The 24057-nt window shown below is 33.9% G+C and overlaps 1 protein-coding gene across 1 annotated transcript; it reads left to right on the top strand.

Moving 5' to 3' along the window:
* The first annotated feature begins 741 nt into the window (after positions 1–741).
* Positions 742–23684, top strand: LOC123518738 (phosphofurin acidic cluster sorting protein 2-like). Its single transcript, XM_045279739.1, is given in 14 exon segments — positions 742–750; positions 956–1019; positions 1578–1634; positions 6965–7106; positions 7647–7791; positions 10625–10836; positions 12054–12208; positions 12789–12996; positions 13244–13483; positions 13612–13880; positions 14126–14174; positions 14176–14234; positions 14465–14608; positions 15276–23684. Coding segments are annotated over 13 exon segments (1728 nt in total). The 3' UTR covers positions 14584–14608; positions 15276–23684.
* Positions 23685–24057: the final 373 nt, after the last annotated feature.

The raw sequence follows: 24057 nt of genomic DNA, 5'->3' as shown, positions 1-24057 counted from the left end.
CTTTCACTCTTGCCAAACTCTAATTTCTTGCATTTTGTCGTGTTGAACTCCATTTGCCATGTACAGCTCCATTTCCATATTCTGTCCAAGTCTTCCTGGAGTAGTTCGCAATCTTTGTCACATCTCACTTTTCTTAACAATTTTGCATCGTCTGCGTGTGTGTGTGTGTGTGTGTGTGTGTGTGTGTGTGTGTGTGTGTGTGTGTGTGTGTGTGATCAGAGAGCACAAGCAGGGAGCTCCGCAAATGGGAAGTGCGAGCGGGTAGTGCAAGCTTGATCACAAATGTGGGGTGGGAGTGTGAGCTGAGAGTGCTAGTGTGAGCGCAGAGCAGAAGTGAAAGCGGAGAGTAGAAGTGCAAGCGGGTAGAGGAAGTGAGAGTGCAAACAGAGAGTGCGAGGGCTTTGGTAACTCCCAAAAAATAAGCAGAGGAGTGATAGCAGAAGGGTCTGGCCTGAAAGAGCAGAGGAGCACGAGTGGAACTTATTTTTGAGAGCACTTGCCCAGCTGTGTCTTTTAGTTACCTCACTATATTTACCAAGTCTGTATTTTTGTTTTACTTCTTTTTCAAGACTCTGTTCTTCATCTTGGACCAGAAGATAATTTGCTTAACCAACTCTTTCTTCTCCGTCTCCCTTACAAATTTCACTGGGCTTTTTTTTTTTTTTCTTTTTGTAGCAGTAGTGTGTGTGTGTGTGTGTGAGAAAGAGAGGTCATGGTGAAGAAGATACAAGAAGCATCAGGATGGAGACAGTGGGTGTGGAAAGAGAGAAAGGAAGAAAGCTGTCTTATGATACACATTAGAGGCAGCTTTAGTCAATGATAGCTGCCATGAAAAAGGTTGGCATGTCATTTTTTGTTTGAATTATAGGTAAGGAACTTGATTCATCAAATAGGAAGCTGACAGTACTGTTGCAAAACTACATAATTGGTGAGCTTCAGTGATGTATCATTACAGATACACACTGATTCCAACACCATCTCCCAGCTTCTGTGTGAAGCAATTCAGGTGTTGCAGAGAAGTAATTTCACGTGTTATAATAGAGTTATGAAATCAAATGACTTATTGTAGTTCAGGATTGAATAAACATTAATGTATTATTCCCAACAACTAGATGGCCATTCATGGAACATTTACAAGGGAGACATTATATTGTTGGCTTCATGCATTGATTATCATAAGAGAATGGGTATACACTATGCTTAATTTTTAATGATACTACACAAACTCCATCTTTTGTATTTAATGAAGTTAGACTGAATACTTTGTAAAAAATATGAGACTGAGGCAGGTGAATTGTACCTTCCAACTTGTTCCTTTGTTCTGTTAAAGGCAATTGAAAATACAGTTTGTAATAGTACAAATTGGCACTGTAGCTTGCTTAAGTACCAGCAGTACAATATAGATTTGCTATTCCCTAATTATGTAAATGAAATCAGTAGATGTCAGATTAGTGTCACATTAAAGAAAAAAAACTACCATTGAATATATAGAGAAAAGAAAAGAGCTGTACATAGTTATAAACTCAGAGACTGGGTACAGCATTGTATCTAATGAGTACTTTAATGCCCTAACACAGGGGGTCCATACCTGCGATTGAAGGTGCCAGGTGCGTTGCGTCCTCATGGTGTCAAAGGTGCTATTGGGCTGTTCTGTTTGGCTGGTGTGATGATGCTGTCTGTAGCCTGAGTGACTAACTGTGTGGGGGCTATACTATTTTGTGTCTCATGTTGGGCATGTTACAGTCACAGTTGTTCCCTAAGGAGTGATGCTTTGTTGCATTGGATGTAGAGAATAGATTGAATGCTGTTTTGCTGTGTTCTGGATGAATTTTGGTATTTTAGATTAAAGCATTAAAGTTTTAGTAATTTATTATCAGCTGTTATTTTTGTGTGTTCAAAGGAATGTATTATCTTACTATCAAGTTACTTGTCTTCTTAATCTTTCATTTAATTCCATTTTATTAAAGGAGACCTCATGTTTGACTAGAGAATGTTTCTTGAGAATTTTTGAAACAAATGTATATTCAGAAAATTATTTATTGGAAAATGTACTAATAATATTTCAAATCAGGAACAACAACTATTATTAATATTAATTTTAGCTTATTTCAAAATTAGCATCACACATGAATTAAGACTTGAATATTGATTGGCAAAGAAAGTTAACCTGTATTTGAAAAAAAAAGAATGAGAAAAAAAGGAGATACTTCAGGATTTTGATATATAATAAGCAATGAATTTTGATGTGACATTGAAAATGAAATTGTGTTGTTATTCATATTCAGGAGGATAATTAGAATGAAAATTATGTGTGTCATCTCTCAGTTGCCTTATTTCCTGATATATAATAAATAAGACAGGTACCTATAGAAGCATCCTGCACTATATTACTAATATGATAAAGAACACCATCTTTATTTCAGTCAGGGCAGACAGCCACTGTATTGGTCAGATTTGTTGTTGTCATTTAGGTGAGTCTTGTCACTGAAAATGTGAGGCAGAAAGTGACAGTCAGACAGACACACAGACAGTGTTGTACACTGGGATATAGGGTGTGCTATATGTGTTTGACCACAGCTAACAGTAGCCATGCATTCTCAGTGTGAGCCATGCACTGAAACTTTGTAGTGTCTGATTGTTCCTATGCATTCAGTATTCTTACAGTGCCATTCAAGAAACATTAACTAGTAAGTCACTGTACTTCATTGTTACACTATCTTTCAATAATTAAAACCATAATCTAATCATAGCATTAAGAAATAATTATTCAGTTCTAACTTTTTCTTTTATCATATGTGGTATCCAATACAAAAGTTATCTAGTAAATTGTCATCAAGAAAATTGTCAGCACATGAACCCACATAATAGTGCCTCAGTTAATCATCCATCACAAATGTTGAAATTTTTTTTTTAATACACATATTAAAGAAGTTGACATATTGCACAATATATCTTACAGATGTTCTTTTTTCTTGTCATCCTCCTTTTCTTCTCTAGAAAGTATAAATGCTGCTCATAATGATGATTAATGCATCCCTGAAGTCATTATAATAGTATTTTCTATATTGTACTTATTTCACACACCACCTGAAAGAATACATATAGAAGATATTTGAAATATATGAGTTTCAACATTTATGCACTTATAATTTGATACTCAAGAGATATTTAACACACCACACATAATAGATTAGCTTTTGAATGAGATATATTCAAACCTATTTATTCAATCATTTTGATGATTAATGCATCCCTGAAGTCATTATAATAGTATTTTCCTTATGGAGTTGTTATATTTTCTATATTGTACTTATTTCACACACCACCTGAAAGAATACATATAGAAGATATTTGAAATATATGAGTTTCAACATTTATGCACTTATAATTTGATACTCAAGAGATTATATGAATAACAGTATATAATGCACTGCATTATCAGCAAAATGCACATAATAGATTAGCTTTTGAATGAGTTTTATAAAAAAGAAACTTTCTATTCAAACCTATTTATTCAATCATTTACTACATATTTTCCTTGAATTTGTGATCCCACTGTACTTTATTTCACTGATTTTGGCACACAAACATACAAACATAATTTCACTGGGCTGTGCTGTTACCTATTTATTGTCCCAACTTTTTCCATCTGTTTTAAAATGCATTGTAGAACCTTTATATGCATACTTGCAAGATTCTAGATTATGCTTGCACAAATAAATAAATCTTTAGAAAATAAACAAATAAGCAATTTGGTCTAAGTACAAAGCCTATGCCACACCTTTGAAAAGAACTAAGTACCCACCCAATCATGTGAGAGATTCTGTCACATGTTCACATGTCTTCAGGGGGCAAAATCACTATGCCAGACATTGTGTTAATGGAGAATAGAAGGCAAATACTATTCTGATTGCCAAGACTGCCTTGTTGCAAAATTTTCTCACCCACAGCTTCTCTGTATAAAACTCTCAACATTGTTGTGATGTGCTGTTTATCAGGCACAGAAACTTTCACAGCCATTTGCCCCCACACAAATGTCACCTTATGAAGTAAGGCAGGAATTAATCTACTTAAACTGGCTTTAGCTTTTTCTGATATCTACCTCTATCATGTTCTGGAGCTTTTCATAAGAGTTTGTCATTATTTCTTAACCTTTCTATGCTAATTGTTACTCTCAGTGTATTTTCATTTTATGAGATCATCTTTATGATCATAAACCTAGTATCTATGTGTGTTAATGTTCTGTGAATTTTTAAGTGTTTTCTTAGTAACTAAAGCAATGTGGTGTCATACCACCAAGCCAAGTACTGTACTTACGCTGATACTGAATCCCTCCCATTAATCTTTGCCTCATCACATCTGTGTTCATATTATGTTGATAGGATTTTATGAAAGGTATACTGATATCCAAATTTTTTATGCATATACATATAATAATGAATGTAATGCTGTGTTGTATTTACCTAAATATTATCATCGATATTATGTTACATATCAAATCAAGGATTTGTTATTTTAAACACATCATACAGTCAGGGGTGGCACCAGTAACTTTTATTTTTTTTTAGTTTTTTATTTATTTTATTTATTTTTTATTTATTTATTTATTTTATTTTATTTATTTATTTATTCTTATTTTATTTTATTCATTTTTTTATTTATTTATTTTATTTATTTTTTTTTTTATTTATTTATTTTTTTTTTTTTTGTGTGTGTGTGTGGCAATCTGATCTTAATCCCTTTGTTCAGATATCTTTCAAGACTTGAGGCAATACTGCCTTTTCACTAAACATTTATAAGCAGAACAATATAAAGATGAATTTGCAATCACAATATGAAATGTGATATTCTGCAAAAGGGAGGGAACAATTGAGATTTACAAGTTTTAGCAATGCTCCTGGTTAGTCAATGAATTATGAAATCCAATGCATTAACAGAAATGGGATTCTTACTTTTTTTTTTTTTTTTTTTTTTTTTTTTTTTCTTCTTCTTCCCTTTCTTCTTCCTCACTTTTGGTAGACCATGATGCCAAAATAAGAAGCAAACAGTTTTTTGCTACTGTGTGTAGATTTTAACAATTTTGTGAATACATGAGTGCAGTCTGCTGATTTACATTATGTTTTGTAAACTACTGTAGAAAGAAAATATGCATGCTGTTTTTGTAATCCCTCTATTAGTAATACCTACTAGTAGACTGTTATTTTTAATGGTGAATACATTTTTTTATGCTGGAAGGAATTTTTATACCCAGCTGCTTCTTCCATGGTTAGTTTTATTGACTTGTATATTTTTTTGTAATTTAGTATGTTTTTTTGCATCATGCCCTGTTCTTCCAATATTTGACTTGCCTGACTTAGTTTAGGAGGATCAGTGTTTTTTCCCTACCTTTCAGTGTATTCATGAATCCACCACAGTTAACCACCTCTTATCTATATATCTAGCCAGGAACAATGTAAGAGATATAATAAAACAGAATGATGTAGGCATTTCATGTAGTAGTAAGGTGTCAGATTTTGAACTTAAAACTCACTTATTGCAGGTTAAGATGTATTTTACCAGTTACTAAATACTTCTACATGTAGTTGTTAATAATAATTTTTTATTTCTTTTTCATGAGGTGAGCATGTAAATACATAGGTCTCATAATAGTCCTCTGATTAACAATGCATACATGGATTTCATTGTAAGCAGTTTACATTTTCTATTATTTCTTTACTGCAAGCTAACTCTTTTACCTATCACGACAGGACACTCAAGCAAGTTTTATGTACATTAAGCTTACTACTTCTCATGTTTCTCTACATTTGAAAACTTCCTGAATGTCTTGATGGGACTTTTCCTCTGCATGTGCTGTCTTGGACCACTACAAGAAAATATCCCTTCAGATTTTTACTGATGTATGTTTCTGATATCATTAAGTGACTTTTCATCTTTGTTCAGGTAATTTTTTTAAGGTTATTCTATAAATTATTTTTTTATATAGTTGTAAAGTCTTGTAGTGCTCTGTAAAATGGAAAAAAAGCGCTAGTTGTATAATGATGGTGAAATCCAGCTAATATAAGTTTGTACTCTCACAAATATTTTCCAAGTAAGCAATCATCTCATGTGTATATAGTGTTCACTTTCTTATTTGTGACAATTTCATGTTCAAACAGAGACAGGACACTGCCTTTTGCTCTCTCAAGTACTTGTCTGAGAGTAAGCAAGCAAGTATTCACTGGTCTGAGTGAGAATTTATCTAATTAGGATAATTGTTTCATTATTTTCTCTTAATTGAATTACAATATTATATCTATGGTCAGATTTTCATTTTTTTTTCCATGGTCATGTGTCAGTACAATTTATAAATTTATACAATGAAAGGAACAACAATTTTAAGCACTAAACTTCAGATTCTACATCATTGTAGTTTTCCCTTCAAAAGCTGTTGCTTGTAAAATTCTTATTTGTAAAGATCTTTCAGTTTCACATCCACTTAATTAGTGTAACATATTCATCTTGGTATTTGGTTGTCTTCAGTTTGTAAGGATTTTCTTTTTGTTCATTTATTCCATTTTAAATCTTTTTGTTAAACATATTATGCATTATCAGTTTAGTTGTTGCAGTGAAAAAAGATCACCATTTTACTGTTATAAAATCATTGCTAAGCACAGTAAAAGCAAACATAACTCTTATCCACTTAACATTGTTTCCTTTTCCTTTCTCCATCAACTCAGCACCAGAAGCACAACTCATACCAAAAATGCCTTGCTTAACTAGAAAGAGCAAAAAGATATGAATTATTTATCTTCAGTTTTGGAATACTATTTTTGCTGTAGGCATTTAGAGGTCAGATATTAGGTGGTTGACTTGTGTAAATACATCATACATCTGTGTATAACATATAGTAGTATGTCTATAAATATACATACATCACATGTGAATGATGTGATGTCAATGAACTAACAGCAGCCTTGTACTCCAGCAGATAAGGTGGGAGCAGATAGGTTAAGTGATGAGAGCAGTAAACGTGCAGACAGTGACCATATGGAGAACTGGACTGACCAGGAGCACTCAGACCCCCAATGCATCGCCTCTTCTCCCCCACGGGACGACAAGAACAAAAGGTGACCTTATCGATGCTCTTGTCTTGTGTATGGGGCAGAAAAGACTTTGAGAATGCTTTATAGAGGTTTGTAGCTGTACATAGTTGGTAGTCCTGTTCATGCACTGGTCAATTCAATTGTATCACGTATGTATGTACTACTTCTGTCTGTAAATTTGGTTGGCATTTTAAGCTGTTCTTGTTGGTTTCAAAGACTTGGTAAATGTTGGTAAATTGTTGAGTATGTCTGTCTCTCTTCTGTCTCTTTTGTCTGCTCAGTAACTTTGTCTCTTTTTGTTTGTATTTCTGTGTTAGGCTTTGTCTCTGTTTATGTTTGCCTTTTCTCTCTCTCTCTCTCTCTCTCTCTCTCTCTCTCTCTCTCTCTCTCTCTCTCTCTCTCTCTCTCTCTCTCTCTCTCTCTCTCTCTCTCTCTCTCTCTCTCTCTCTCTCTCTCTCTCTCTCTCTCTCTCTGTTTTCCCACAAGATTTTTAACTGTAATCAATGGATTCCTATCAGTGTACTATTTGAAATTTGTGAATAGCATTTAAAAATTCCTTTTCAGCAACAAAGCTAAATTGTTCAACAGAGATCGCAGCAACATGTCTCTGAAGGAACGGAAAAGTATCTCCTCAACTGGTGGATCAACACCACGGCAAGAAAAGACAGCTGTGGAGCGTTCCAATTCCAGTGCCAATGTGGATTCTAGTGTGAGTACCATTTTTGTTCATACAGATTATGTTGGAATTAAATCAAGAGACATAGCCATCAAGAGTCTTTCCTCTTTTTTCTTCAAATCCATTCATCTGTAGTATATATTTACTATTTGATCTATTTGCATTTTTTAGCTTTCTATTGGTCAGCTGCTTACTGAGGAGTGTTTTATCATGCAAAGCAGTATTTGGTTATATTTACTGCTTTATGCTGCTTAGTATACTGTATAAGAGATATTTTTTTGCCAGCTTGGGCAACTTGATTTCTAAGTACAAAAACAATCTCAAACTGCATTTAAACTGCTCTCCAAGTCATAGTTGATAAAAATCACCTTAGTTCTGTCAGGCTGTCATCATTAGCATATAGTTGTACATGGCATCTCTGTTTTGCCAGAGCCAGCTTTGTATTATGAGTGGAGAGCATACTTGGCTTACTGTATTACTAGAATAGACTGAATGGTGCAACCAGGTTGAAAGATTGTTGTCACTATTTCCTGGGCACCATAAGAAGAAAGGAAAAAAAAGGGATTTATTTGCATAGTAATACATCGGGGTTGCCTCTTTTAAGTAGATATTTCAACCTGCTATACACATACTACATGAAAATACATTATTTGACAAAAATGTTGTTGCCTTGCCCTGTAATAATGTTCCTAACATTATTACAGAAAGAAGTCATGTAGAACTTTGAATAATAACATTGACACTGTTCATAGTATTCAGAAAAGTTTTTGGTAACCTGGCATACAATTTAATATTCCTAAAATTTCCATAAAAGTTTGTATTTGTGTGTGTGTGTGTGTGTGTGTGTGTGTGTGTGTGTGTGTGTGTGTGTATTTACCTAGTTGTATTTACCTAGTTGTAGTTTTACAGGGCCTGGGCTTTATGCTTGTGTGGCCCCATCTCCATATCTACACTTATCCAATCTTACTTTAAAAGTATGCACACTCGTTGCAGACACTACTTCTTCATTTAAACTGTTCCACGTCTCAATACATCTTTGCGGGAAACTATATTTTTTAACATCTCTCAGACATCTTCCTTTTCTCAGATTTTTACTATGCGATCTTGTGCTTCGGATGTCATATTCTTCTCAGGATCAGTTTCTCATTATCCACTTGGTCCATTCCGTTGATCAATTTAAAAACTTGTATCAGGTCTCCTCTCTCCCTTCTTTTTTCCAGGGTTGGTAGATCCATAGTCTCTCCTCGTATGTCATCCCTTCAAATTCTGGAACCATTCTTGTAGCCATTTTTTGTAGTCTCTCCAATTTCCTTATGTGTTTCTTTTTATGAGGGGTCCACACTACTCCTGCATATTCCAATCTGGGTCTTATTATAGTTATTATCAATTTCTTCATCATTTCTTTGTCCATGTAGTGAAATGCTACTCCAATATTCCTTAGCAAATTATATGTTTCTCTAAAAATTCTATCAATATGGCTTACTGGTTGATTGTTTTCTTCCATCGTCACTCCTAAGTCCTTTTCCTTTTTTACTTTTTCCAGTTCTACTGTGTGTGTGTGTGTGTGTGTGTGTGTTGGAAGTGGGATACACTGATAGTGTTCCTAGTTTTTAGTTTATGTTTCATGAGTTCCCTCACATTCTCAGTCAAATTTATGTTATAGAGAAATTCTTGGCTCTGCAGTCACAGTACAGTATCACTGTGGCACTGCTTGTGCTTCATTGACATAACCCATAACTTTAAAAAATTTTAAGGTGGTGAGCCTCCAGGATATCAAGGTAGTGTTGCCCATTTATTGTAATATTTGTAGGAATTCCAAGCGTGCTCTTTCTTCTCTTATATAATGACCCCATCTGAATGTTTCAGTGTTTTAAGTGTGAATCTTTTATAGAATATGCCAAAATCAGGTGGCCTCCTGACACATGTTTTGGTGTTTCTGATGTACTTGAATGCACAGTCATTTTGCAGATAACCTCTCTTTAGTCTTGTTTGTATCCAGGTTTTGTATTTCTTGCAAGATGCGTGCAGACTTCCATATTGATGAAGCTTTCCTGACACTTCCTTGTGATGTAATCTTTTTGAAGAAGACACTGTACATAGTGCTTTCTGTGGCAGATACTTGGATCTCATAGAATGGCATCTGATCATGTGTTGGTCTTCCTTGGCCTTTCAGATTCCTCCTTCCTGTTTGGGAGGGAATTTTTGCAGCTGCGTTTTTAAGCATATGAATGGTCTGCATGCCTCTGGAAAAGGTCAGGGTGCTTGAATGTTGTTTCCCTTGCAGGTACACTTGGATTTGACATTCCTCGTAGAATGGTATCCAGTCTCGTTGATCTTTTTGCCCTTCCAGACCCCTCCTTTGTGCTAGGGAGGAAAGTGTTGCAATTCCCTTTCTAGGCATATGAATGGTGTGTGTGTTTTAGTCTGTTTGTTGAGAAATTGCGGTGTTTGAAAAACCCCGCTTCAACCAGAGCCAAGATAGAAGCTTTTCTTCATTGTTGAGCATAGTACATTCATTGTGAGGATGTAGGTAGTGATGATAACATGCATGAACTCAGGAAACTGTAGTACATACTGCTCCTCTACTCTCTGGGGATGCTCTGAGGCTGTTTAGGACTCATCTTCCACTGCCTGAACATGTGATAGCAAGGCATACAATACAAAAACATCTGATGAAATGGATGGTTTTAATACTTAATAAACCGCATTACTTTAAAGTCTGGATTTATCTGGGGCTTTGGCAACAATTGCTTTTTTTGCTGGATACTGTAGTGTAGATACATAACACATGTATAAATAGTCAAGGAGATTTGTCTTACTTCCTATAGAAGGAAAGCATGGAGACAGTTGTATTTTATCATTGCAGCCAAGGAAAGTATTATTAGAGCAGTTGGCAAGAGTATTACCAGTCGAGGACGTCCAGCTCCCCGACCATGTGATTCTGGTCAACACAGCAGAGTCTCACGGGCCTCTACTGGCAGCACACCTCACCGAGCATGGCCACCGGGTCATCACAACTATGGCCTTGGCAGATGTTAAGGCCACTGTGTCTCACCTTGTAAATAAGCTTCAGAAATTGTAAGTACATGCTTAAATGTCATTTAACTGAATGTTATTTAACTGAATATCATTGCATTTTTGTTGGTTTTTGGGTTATGAAAGATAAAGAAAGTACAGGCAACCCCTGCTTAACGAAGGTTCACACAACGAAATTTCGCTACAACGAAGGTTTCATTTTACTACCATCTGCTTGTTTAACGAACACAAAATTCGCTTTAACGAAGTTTTATCCATGTAATTTTTTCTAAGTTTGAAAGCACCGCCGTATCATGCAAGTCGACAGGCTTTTGAATACGCCAGCGTCTCTCATGGACAACACATGCACCACTCACTCCCCCTGTTCAAAACAATAACAGCATCAGCAGAAGCTCGTCTTCCCTCGTTCAACTTACCATCAAAATGCCCTGCAATGTCACCTAGCGTTGCTAAGAAGACCAGGAAGTCTCTTACTCTCGAAGTGAAGCTGGATATTATTCACAAACACAAGAGAGGCGAGAAAACTAATAGCATTGCTCGCCACCATCTCGACTCCATCTACTGTCTCTAGTATTTTCAAGTCAGCAGACTCTATTAAGAAGGCTGGTGAGACTGTATTTTCCTTGCAAGCTAAAAGTTGAACTCGTGACTCTACAATGGATAGAATGGAAAACTTTGTGGAAATGTGGTACATAAGTTTTGTATGTGATACAATGATGTGCCCTTTGTTTACATTCCACAGGTTGCCAGTTAGTGTCTTTCCCGTTTCACTCTCCCTCCCTTCATAAATTTAAGATCATCAACATTATAAAGTTACGTACGTACATACATACATTAGTGTACATTATAATGACTTAAATTAAACTGCCTAAATGTTTTAACTTCATAATTTTTACTTCCATTAAACCTTTCACTGTACTATGATGCACTCTTGCTTTGTTTACTCTCAATGGAAGTTCAAGTCAGGGGTTAAACTTGTTATAATCGGTTCGCTTAACGAAGTTTCGCTTAACGAAGGTTTTTTTTAGGAAAGTAACCCCTTCGTTAAGCAGGGTTTGCCTGTACATGATAAAACCTGAAGTTGAAGATGACAGGACAAGAAGACTAGGAGAAGGATATGATGTGAAAGTATCAAACATGAATAGATAAATTTTCCTAAAACTAATTAGTTTTCAAAATAATATAGAGACAGATATTGTAGTCAGCATTATTTTATATTAGATACCTGACATTACCAGCTGTAATTCCATTTCCCTCAGCTGTAATAGTAACCTAAAAGCCCCTGGTCCGATGAAGGTGGTGGTGGTGGGCTCCGACCTGTACATCAGCTGTGTTCTGAGGCCATATGTTGATCAGTTCTCGTCAAAACCTCCAGACTTCCAGAATCACATTAGATTCCTTATCATTCCTCTTGGTGAGTTGATAATGATTATTTAGGTACTTTTATGTGTGTTGCTCTATCTTCATTTGCAGGAGGTGGAGTGAATGTATGAGTATGGTTGCTTACATTTAGCTGAGGATGTTCCTACAAGTTCTCATAAGAGGTGTTATACATAACCAAGTAAATGCTAGTACTAGTATGGCAATAGTCACATTTTTAATTCTGTAAAGCAAAAATTATGTAATGTGATCTTATTTCATTTATCTATAGATCTAATGCATCTTCCCTTAAAACCTCAGCTACATAATGATCACATCAGAAAAGACAATTTTATGCAAAATTTAATTGTGCATTATGTGAAAATAATTATACAGTAAACTCCACTTAAATCAGACCTGAATAAGCTGGATATTGGATAAGTCACACTTTTTAAATTTTTTTCCCCTTTGATTGAGTAATTTTAATCCACTCAGCTCATATATTGGCTAAAACACCCACCATGGTATCTCTTACATAACCCAAGTTATTTGAGGACTTGTCTGAGCCATTAAAAATGGGTGCATGTATCTAACATTCTGGAGTAGGAACTAATCAAAACTTTTTCCCTTCACAGGTGTAAATAGTCTAGCAAAGTACTTAGGGTCAATAGATTCTACATATGGGGCAGCTTTTGTTAGTGAATCCTGGAGAGAAGTTATAGAGAGATGGGAAAAGCCAGATGTACAGGAAGTTGTCAACCGTGTCCATAGATACCTGACACAGGCACAGCAGACACTGCACCTCCCTATTGCTGAAGCTATGCTGACTTACAAGGAAAAGAGGTGAGACTTCATTTCTGATTTTTTCTGATACTTTCCATTGTCAGATATTTTCTGCCACTGTGAATTCTAAATTCATATTTAGGAATAGTACTAAAACACAAATCATTAAAGCTTCTAGGAATTGTATCGATTTTTCTATAATTTGATATTAATTGCCTTTGCAGTGTTTCATGGTATAAGGGAACAGACAGGCTGAACGTAAATTAACATATTTTGTTCTGATTCGGGAACACATTATCACTTTCAGTGGAGATGATGAGTCCTCACAAGCTTTCGTACCATTCATCATGGACGTGCGGTTGGGAAGCGGAGATGTGACTTCAACCTCAGTTGATCTGGAAGACACCATAACAGCCCCTGCAGCCGTTATTCTTCCTGGGTCACCCCCAGCAGCGTCCACACCCACCTCAGGACTGAACATTGATAAAGCCCGGGAAAATATAACACCCCCATCATCACCTAACATCAATAGCTCACACTTAGCCAAGTAAGTTTGTGTTTGGCATAGAGCGAAATTAGATTTTCCAAAGCAGTAGTCAAAGTAATTTAATAGTTAAACACTCTGATTAGTATATGACTTCCACTCTAACAACAACATATTATTTTCTCTCTCAGTTATAAAATACTGGGAGAAAGTGGGTGGCAGGAGCCACTAGACCTCCAGGTTGACTACTGGCTAGTCAGAGGTTCTGGTCGGGAAGAAAAGGAAAAGGATAAGGAAAAGGAGAAAGCTCGCATTGAGGGAGGGAAATACACTCTCAAAACAAGTTTTCGCACATTACAAGTTGCTCGTCTCGCACCTCTTGGAGTGACTCAGCCATTTGATCCTAGTTCCTGTCATCACCTTACTCTTTCTTATGCTACTAAAGAAAAGAAACAGAGAAGTAAGTGAAATTTGATGTGAATATTGATAATTATATTAAAGATCATCATATTAATATATTTGTGTAAATTTTTCCTCTATGGCCTGGTAAAGAATTAGACATGCTATGATTTTATCATTTTTTTTTATATCATTCAAATTAATTTAGTTCAAGAAACTATCAATAACCAAAATAATGACTAAAAACTTAAGAAATGTTCCTGAAATTGTTTATCCATATATGCACAACTAACTTCTTTTCCTCAGTTATGCGACTTGGTAAGAAAAAGGAAAAAGAGAGAGAAACTGAGAGTCGGCGAAGTTGTTGATAGTGTGAGCAGGCTGCTGGGGAGTGCCAAGAACCAGCCATTTAGAGGTACAGTGGGAGAAGACATGTCAATATGAAGTCATATCTCATTATTTTTTTTCTTGCTGATTTACCAATTATTTACTCTGGTTGTTTTATATAAGATATGTTTTCTTATTTTGTTATTACTATGCATTTGTTCTGCTACCTGTTTTACTAATCAAAATTAGAATAAAATTGATTTTTTAATAAAATTGTAGTGCAAAACCAGAGCATAAATGTGATACTTTGTTTTCCAGTGAGCATAGATTCAGCCGAGTGGACAAATGTAAAGTTCTTCCAGTTGTCCTCACAGTGGCAGACACAGATCAAGTCCTTTCCCATCTCCTTGTTCAGCCTCCAGGATTCAAACTTGTGACTCACTTCTTCAAAGGAATCAGAAAGTTAGTTGGATTTTTTGTCATATATATATATATATATATATATATATATATATATATATATATATATATATATATATATATATATATATATATATATATATATTGAGAATGATACAAATAAGACAAAAATTTTGAATTAAAACACAATGATCAGCAACCTCAGACAAATATATGGATTAAAATTCATAAAATCATCAATAGTAAAGAAATGCAGTCTTTCCAAGCATAGTGTTACATAGGAGTCTGTACAGAATGGCTACAAACAAATTTATAGAGGACTTTGTGTCCTAAGAAGAGAAGAAAAAATGTTCCCAATATATGAGTTTACCATAAATTTTGTAGTTTGGCAACATTGAATCTCACCAGCACAGAAATGAAGAACTGTCTTTTCCCAGAGAGGAACAGTGTTATGATGCACAAAGATGGAGACAACCATACCATCCCTTCAAATAGATTTATTTAGGTACTTGTTTATTTCATATACAAAATCTTGAAAAAGAATGTAGTTCTATATGCAAATAGAAAACTGAATTAAGTAGATTTTACTCAGAGTTAACCTGACCACAAATCCTCTTTTACACTAGACACATTTGATGTGAACCTTTAAACAGTTTGGTTAGGCATGGGTATAAAGTTTTGAATGCTCAAAGCCCTTTTCTGTCCACAGGTTAGTAGATTGCTTATTCAGGAGCAGTTGCTCAATAGAAGAGGAGCCAGAGGATGGATTATGTTAATTTTACAATTTTCTAAGTCATAGCATTTTTTATGTAATGTTAAGTACTGATATGAAATGTGCTAGAATGTTTGTATTTTCTTTTGATTAAATATTGTCAATGATTCTTCATGAGGTACTCTTGTCTCTTCCCGTAACTGTTGAGGAGTGAAGAAATAGCTTTATTTTGTATTGTAGAAAAATGCAAGGGACTCTGGTGCATTGATATAGTGGAGTTGTACTCTCCTGTGAATAATACACATTTTGAATGATTTTTTTTTGCATATTGTGGATTAGTAGTGCTTAAAAATTAAATTGGATTTTTTTTCTATGAGAAATCATTGTGCATGTCTGCAATATTTTCAAAGATGGTGGGTCACAATATCATGTCTAGACATAGTTCTCTTTCTGCCAAGTTGATGCTTCTTGTGTAATAAAACTTTACTTACAATCGTGTATAATTTTGTTTTGAAGATAAGGAATTTGTAGAATGTCAAAATCTTACTTTTGCGACATGTCACACATATGCTGGTGAAAGTTCCTCTTAACTTAAGACTTGTTTGAGTCATTATGTGTTATTCATCAAGGAATACAATTTTATTAGGTTATTTTCCTGAAATTCCAATATCAGTGAAGCTTACTTAATTTCCATTCATACAAACACATTTTGATGAACTCTAATGATAATTTCAAAATGTCATAGTAATAACATCTCAATATTCAATGGTCTCTTTGCAATGCATATTTTAAGAAGACATTTGTTTATTTCAACTACACAAGAATTGCAGTAAGTCTGCTGGCATAAAAGTATTAGATTATTATTATTATCATTATTGTTATCTTTATTATCATTATTATTATTATTATTATTATTATTATTTTATTATTGTTGTTATTATTGTTGTTATCAATGACTGGTATCGGGAGAAACTATCCCTATATGCTATGTGCTCCATTCTCAGTTTATTCAACATACAATGGAAGTTATTTTATCAGAATTCGTTTACTGAAATCATTCCATGTTTATAAATTACTCTCTTGACATCTCCAGTGTGGTCAACTTGATCCTGCAATCTACCCTTTGGCTTGACCTTTCTCCTATACCAAGACAATATCCACAACCACATTTCATTTCCTTCCCTTTCTCTCCTTCAAACTAAGGCATCCTTAGAGCAGTGATGACAAAGGGATCACACTTCTTTCTTAAGATTGTCTTACAAATCTGTATTTGAGATTTTATCAAATAAATTATCCTAACTTTGTATATATTTATATATTATCTGTAAGTTCATAAGAAGAGTTGTAAATTGAACATAATTTATATTGAGACTTACCAGACAGATTTTTTTCACCATGCAATGAATGATACTGTTTCCTATTTTCATCATATGTGGTGACATTGTAATTCTGGCAGCACAGATGTTGTGGCATCAGGATGGGTCAGTTTTCTTTTCTTTGTATTAGTTTCGTTATGGTTGTTTGTGTGATTGAGATTATACAGTCTTGCACAATGATATTTATCTTGAGGCAGGGATGACATATGTGGCCTTTCTGTTAACTGGCAAATGCAGAACTTTAAAGTGTTGTCAAGTATTTGGTGTTCTGTTCAGAGGTAATATGCATTTGGCCTTATAGGGGAATGAAGGATTACCTACCTTTGTTATCTAGCATGATCATTGGCTTCATAAGTATTCATGCACATTCATTCTCTGTCATGAGACTACTAGGTATTGAAACACTAATGTAAGAGGCTTATCATGAAGTAGTTTTACACAGATTAATTGCTTAAGACCTTGCATAGCCCACCATGCAGTGAAGCAGCACAGATCTTAGCTATTTTTTTTTATTTCACTCATTATTATATGAAAGAGCAAGTCATATATACCACTTTTATTGTACTATTGCTCTTTTATTTGGTATACGCAAAATACTGAAAGAGTGAATAGCTACCCTGAATTCCAAAGCTATAGTCTTAAGGCAACTGTAAATGGAATTGTTACAAACATGCTATTACATTCATATAATGTGGATCACTCAGTGTCTAATATAGTTCTGACAAAAAAGGCTTTTAATGTGTCACTACATAGGAATGAATATGGAGAACGTCATAATTTTTATCACTGATGGGATAAGTACCTATGGCATATTAATGATACAGACAATATCTCAGTATTTTGATGTGTTGTATAATTTTATTTACCTCTTCCTCCTACTTCTCTGTTGATTTAAGTTATTCAACTCCTTATCATCTGTTTGCTTCCACAATGTCTAATATTTTTTTTGCTTCTATTCATTCTGAAATTATTTTTACATTATTTTAGAGTTTGATTTAGTAAGTATTGCTATTTTTCACATTTCATAAACTATCTGATATATAAACACTGCTACTTCTGTGAAACAATCATTGTAGCCACATCAATGGCAGGAATCAGACAGTTTCACAACATTACAGAAATTTTTTCACCCAACCACAATTTGTTTTCCCAATCTCAATGCCATTCATTCCATCTCCATAGAAGTATCCAGGTCACCACTGATGCTGTTTGGATGGTTGTTTGTCAATAAGGCTGATACCAGGAGAAGACTATCAAAACTCTCATGTTCATTATACTAAGGAATACTGGGTTGTTTTTCACTACAGAATAATTTTCAAAAGTTAAATTGTTTATATTGATTTTTTTCAACTTTATCTTTATAATATTATCATCATCATCTCAATCATCATTCTCATTATTATCATCTTCATCAATAGAAAAAGAAACATCATTAAAAAAAAGGAAACAATATTCATAAAGTATGGTTTTTATAAGTTTCTATACTTTAATTGCCTAAGTCCTCAGTAAAGAAAGGGAATCAGAATAACTTTATATTGCAGAACTATGTGGTATAGTAAGGGCATGAGGTTATTGTACTTCCTTGACATTTGTATCTCACCTAGAAGAAAGATAGAAATTGATATTTTTTGAGGAGGTGATAAGTGTCATCACCATAAATCCCCTGACATTTGGAGTTCACTGGTGACTGAGTATTAGCGGCCTTGTGGGGCCAAAAACCACTAGTCTTATGCTTGTCAGGGTCGGGAGCATCCTTACAGAATCCTACTGGAGTCCAGCGGTCATGACTTCAAGACCCACAGAGAGACTGTACATTAGTAGTCACTGCCTATGCCCTCACTGTTAATGTATGGTTTTGATAAATGTTAATATATGTAAAGAAAATTGTTAGTGCATATGGCATGAACATATTTATGATGTGGTAGAGCATAAAGGAAAATAGTTTTTGGTTCGGATCAGTTTTTTTATGGTAATACTTCACTTCTACGCTTGAATCACTTTCAATAATGATCATCCTTTTCAAGATTTTTTCTCAAGTACTAATCACATTAGAGAAGTATTTTTTTTTTTTTTTTTTTTTTTTTTTTCTATCTCTATGACATGTTTAAACATAGAGATTGGATATACACACAGTATCATGCAGCTTGATATAAGACTAAGATAAGAAAATGTTTTTGCTCACTTTTTAAAGGGAACAAAGTATGTTTCACAAAATTATTTTCTTGTTAAGCTAAAGTTATCAGCATTAATTAGCTGCTTTGGAGAGATGTGAATGTATAAGACACATATACAGCCCCTTTCTCTCTCTCTCTCTCTCTCTCTCTCTCTCTCTCTCTCTCTCTCTCTCTCTCTCTCTCTCTCTCTCTCTCTCTCTCTCTCTCTCTCTCTCTCTCTCTCTCTCTCTCTCTCTCTCTCTCTCTCTCTCTCTCTCTCTGATTAAGTCCATACTTTGTTTTTTCAGGGAAAGATTGCCATATATGATTGCACAGAGATAGAAAGGAAGATTTTTTCAAGGAAATTGTCTGCTATTCAAAATTTTTTGATAGATATGATGAATTGTTTACTATGTATCACCAATGTAGAGCAGTGAGTGTGTCTGTAGTGTGAAAAGCTGTCTTGTGATTTGTGGTTCAATGGATGCCCCATACCCCAAGTAAATATATGTGATGTGATCAATATGATTTTGCATTTGTAGGCATACATAATAGGTGACTTAGGTACTTAGAGGTTAAGAATAGAATGCTTAAATGTACCAATAATTTTTTATACGATGTTGTTTATGAATTTTAAATGACTGTTACATTTCCCATTACGTAAAAGAAAAATTATGGACCATAACATACAAAAAGAAAGTACAGCATATTACCTATATTATACATTGCATAAATTTTCACTTTTGTAATGCTTACTATTGACATGAAGTTTTATAAATGTAGTATTGGATGAAAGTACCAAGCCCTATGGATGAAGAGGGCAATCTGTTGTAGAGTGTGTAGATTGCAGTCATGGTGGAAGGAAAGAGTGGAGTTGATTATCTACACATCAGCCAGTGCCAGATCATCCAGGCATGAGCGATGGCAGTGTGTGGACGAGGGACTCCACTGCTTCAGTAATGACTGTACAGGATGACAGTAAAACTCCATCTTTTGTCTAAGTGCACTCTTTTTTCTTATTTTGGAAGACTAGCTCTGATTTTAAGGTCTATATATGTATATGCATCTTGGAATCACTTGTGTGTCTGTTTGAATAATGCTTTGCCAGAATTCTGACAGATAAAGTGCAGCCTTAAACAGAATTTTATATAATGACCACAGGTCCTGATATTTCATTCAGATTCTCCAACACAAACTTGTAATCTATACAGTGGGATAAAAATGTTTCTGTGGAAAGTTTCTTCTGCATTTTATTGCACAGGATTCACTTCTACATTGAATAATCAGACTTACAGAAACAAAAACATAATTTCAGTATTAATGGATTAAACTGGTGATTTTCAGAATTATCTAAGAAATTGTTCATTATGTTTGTTAAGTATAGTACTTTCCTCTTCATCTACATCATAAAGGCATTTTATTTTGAACAATAACACCAGATTTTTTTATATTTTGAATGTGAATTAATAATCATACTGTAATGGACTTCTTGGTGTATGATGCTGATTCGTTGTTGATGTTCCAATTATTATATTATAGCTGAAAAAGATATACAGCAAATTAAACTGGCACAAAGCAATATCAATAGATTATAAAATACATTAAATTTCTTTTATGTTAACTGAAATATGTTGATTTATATTTATTTGTATTGGAAAAATTATTCAAGTTTAGGCTACAGAAGGAATTTAACTTTCATGCTGATGTATTTCCCTCACCTATTGCTTGCTTAGAGATTCCCTTGCCACACCAGTGTCAGCTCTGCAATCAGTGTTATCCTACACCACCAAATACTCATTGGCTGAGACCATTACCAGCAAATTGCTCAATACCCAAAATTTTACATGCCATTATACCATTAAAAAATCCCAATAAACAGTTAATTTCCAATATATTTACTGCTAACTAAATGTATACATTATTGATTATGTAATACTATCTTTTAGTTTTCCCTTTTGTTTTTCTTTTCTGAGGAGCTAAAAAAGAAACCTATTCACTGCACATGCAGACAACACGTCCACTGATAGAAATGACCAGTACGGTGTCTTTTCTCTAGATTGTGGTGTCACCTGGGGGCTGCCTGCACCTGCATGTTCACTGTCTACTTACCACATATATTTAATAATAGTGTGCCACTTTTATGTACATTTCTGTATTTTGAGCATTTCTTATAAGAAATAAAGATCAAGTAAGTATAACTCCTGATACAATTTGGGTTATATTGTGGTTCTTACAGACTCTTAATGTCCAGTAGTCTTCAAGCAGTTCTCCTTCTCTGGTGTCACACAGTTAAATGCTGCAATCTCATGCACAGTGAATGAAGAATATATACTGCTGTTATCTTTTTAATCATTGAGACATATCACTTGCCATAGTGTTCCTCTTTGTGTGTTTGACTAAGTAAGTAGTAGTGTAAGGAGATAGTATGTATTACAAATTAAAACCATGACACCTTACATCATCTTCCAGACTTGCTTTATATACTTGAGTATATATGTCGTTAATGTGAACATGTGTATCTACCTTTGTAATGCGTGAAACTGCTTTTATATAAAGTTCCAGAAATAATGTAATATTTCAAACATTTACTTGTAAAGGAATATGCACTGTAGACTAAATCATTTATTTCCAATACATGAAAGAAAATCAAAAGTACTGGCCATCATGAAGCCTCAGTATTACAAACATTTAAGGGATATTCGTATAAGGTGTTTTCCTTTATGAAATACTTATTATATAACAACCTTTGAAATTTGCCAGGCACACTCAGCTCATTGCTGCCACCAGACATGGAGATTACTACACTTATTATTATGCCTTCTATCACAATACACTGATGGATACACCAGAAGTAGAACTGTATGTCACCATTTTTTTTTTTTTTTTTTTTTTTTTTTTTTGTATGGTAAAAAAGTTTAACCTTTCAAATCACTTCACTGTACAAGAATTTATGTTTTCTGCAAAAAAAAGTTATTATGGAGGAGCTTCATTCATTTTCTCTGCAGATTTGTCCTGTAAGACTATACTCAAGTATGTAGAGTAGTCAGATATTGTACTCTTGTTTTATAATAGAAAATTATTTGCTGTGCAGTATCTTAAACATTCATTCAATTGAATTCTTTCAAGCAATCGTTAATCAAGAAAATGTCATTCATGTAGCATGACTTTAGGTTTCAGATCGGATAAAAGCAGCAGAACACATAAGTGGGCAGTTCAAAGGTACATCACCTCCATAGGCTATCCTCTTTATTGCATCTTTATACAATCAGATGCTTGATGTCTATTTGTCCTCAAAGGAAGTGTTCATAGTGCATAGTTGTAGTTGTTTTTAATGTGTTCTCAATCTTCATCCTCTCCTTGTGGAGGAAATTAAAGTGATTATTCATTTTCAGCCAGTTTATTCTATGGAAGAATTAATTTTTGGCACAAATACTCTAAGTGATTTTTCAAAATTAAAAAATTGTAAAAGACAGTTCCATTGAAAGTCTTTCATAAGTCATGGCAATTGGCTGCAAGTAGATTTGTTCAAGATAAAGAAAGTTTAACATTGATCATTGATTTTACAGATGAATAATCTGCAGGAATTCTGGCATTAAGCCACATGAATCCACCTCTGAAAGAGCAATAAGTTTCTTGTAAGTATTTGAATCACAAGTTTCATTCTATGTATTTCAGACTTGGAACTCTTCAAATAACTGACACTGTTTTTGTCAATTTACAATTGCTTTTTCAGAATGTTGGGTCCATTTTAATTACTATAAAAACCGTCAGATATATAGAAATATGCTACATTTATGCAGTCTCATATGTTATAAATTTTGTATATTATATATAATATATATATATATATATATATATATTACTTTTTTAATAGAGTTGAGAGTTTAGGTTCATAATTATACCAGAGAAAAAGATACTCATGCTTTTATGTAAAGGATAGTTTTTTGTACACACTGAAGTAGGCTAAGTGTCCGGCTAAATATAGGTTAGATACATCCATTTTTTTTCTGACTGTCCTTTATTTTTTGTTTATATATATATATATATATATATATATATATATATATATATATATATATATATATATATATATATATATATATATATATATATATATCCTGCAAGTTGTATAAACATACCTATACATATCAACTCAAATTCTGATGGTTTTATTAGTAAAAGTTCTGTTAATCTTGTTAATCTTACAAGTCTGGTCTCATGTATAGGTAAAAAAAAAAAAATCAAATTCGCAATTATAGACGTGACTAGTTGTGTTTAGTTTGTTGATGAATCTGGAAATATTGATAAGATCTCTGCTGGGATTTAAACAATTTAAGATATTTATTTCAGTCATGCAAACATTTTTTTTTATCATTATTGCTGTTTATAAATGTATCTGAAAAGGAATGTTTGTATGCTCTGTTTATTAGTATCAGCCAAAGGTAAAACTTTTTTTTTTTTTTTTTTTTTTTTTTTTCTGCAAGCTACACTTTTTTTTTTTTTTTTTCCAAGCCAAGCTTCATACTGAAATTTCTTCTCTGCTTTCTATTTTTCACACTTCAATGTACTACACTACCTTGAAGTGAAAAATGTGTATATTGTATTTCATGTGCCATGATAGGTTTCTGTTCATAATTTGAACTTCACCATTTTCCTGAACTTCATAGTGTTTTGAGATCTTTATTTTCATAATTTTCTCCATGTTGTTCCATTTACATATATATATCACTGCACAATTTATACCCAGCATTAGATTTACATTCATTATTTGTACATCTGGTAAGAATATCACCCATTTTATATCAACAGACCAGCCTCAGTAAAAGGCAGTGTAAATTGCAGTGACTGTGATGTCACTAAATACATGTTTGAATATATATTTATTTTAATTTCTTGATAGCTCTTGCAGCTTATCCATACCTGTACTGCCCCATCCAAGCAAATATCTCAAGATTGCTTCTTCATTACAAAAGTGAATACTCCACAGACAAATGAACTTTAAATGTGACGAAACTACATAGCTACATACAGTTTGTGTAAGGGTAGTATTATATTAGACTTTCCTCCAGAGAGAGAGAGAGAAATGGAGATAGAAAGGGACTTTTAAGAGAGAAAGACAGCATAAGTTGCAAGAGGTAGACAGTTATCTGCCCAAGATAAAGACAATACAAGGTAGTCTCAGCCTCACCTACTGTGGATGTTATCATGGCGTCACATTTAAGAAGTGGAATTAAAAGAAAACCGAAATTG

Source organism: Portunus trituberculatus, chromosome 44 (genome assembly GCF_017591435.1).
Source record: "Portunus trituberculatus isolate SZX2019 chromosome 44, ASM1759143v1, whole genome shotgun sequence".
NCBI classification, from domain to species: domain Eukaryota; kingdom Metazoa; phylum Arthropoda; class Malacostraca; order Decapoda; family Portunidae; genus Portunus; species Portunus trituberculatus.
Note: the sequence above shows the minus strand (reverse complement) of the source record. Positions and strands in the feature narration are given on the sequence as shown.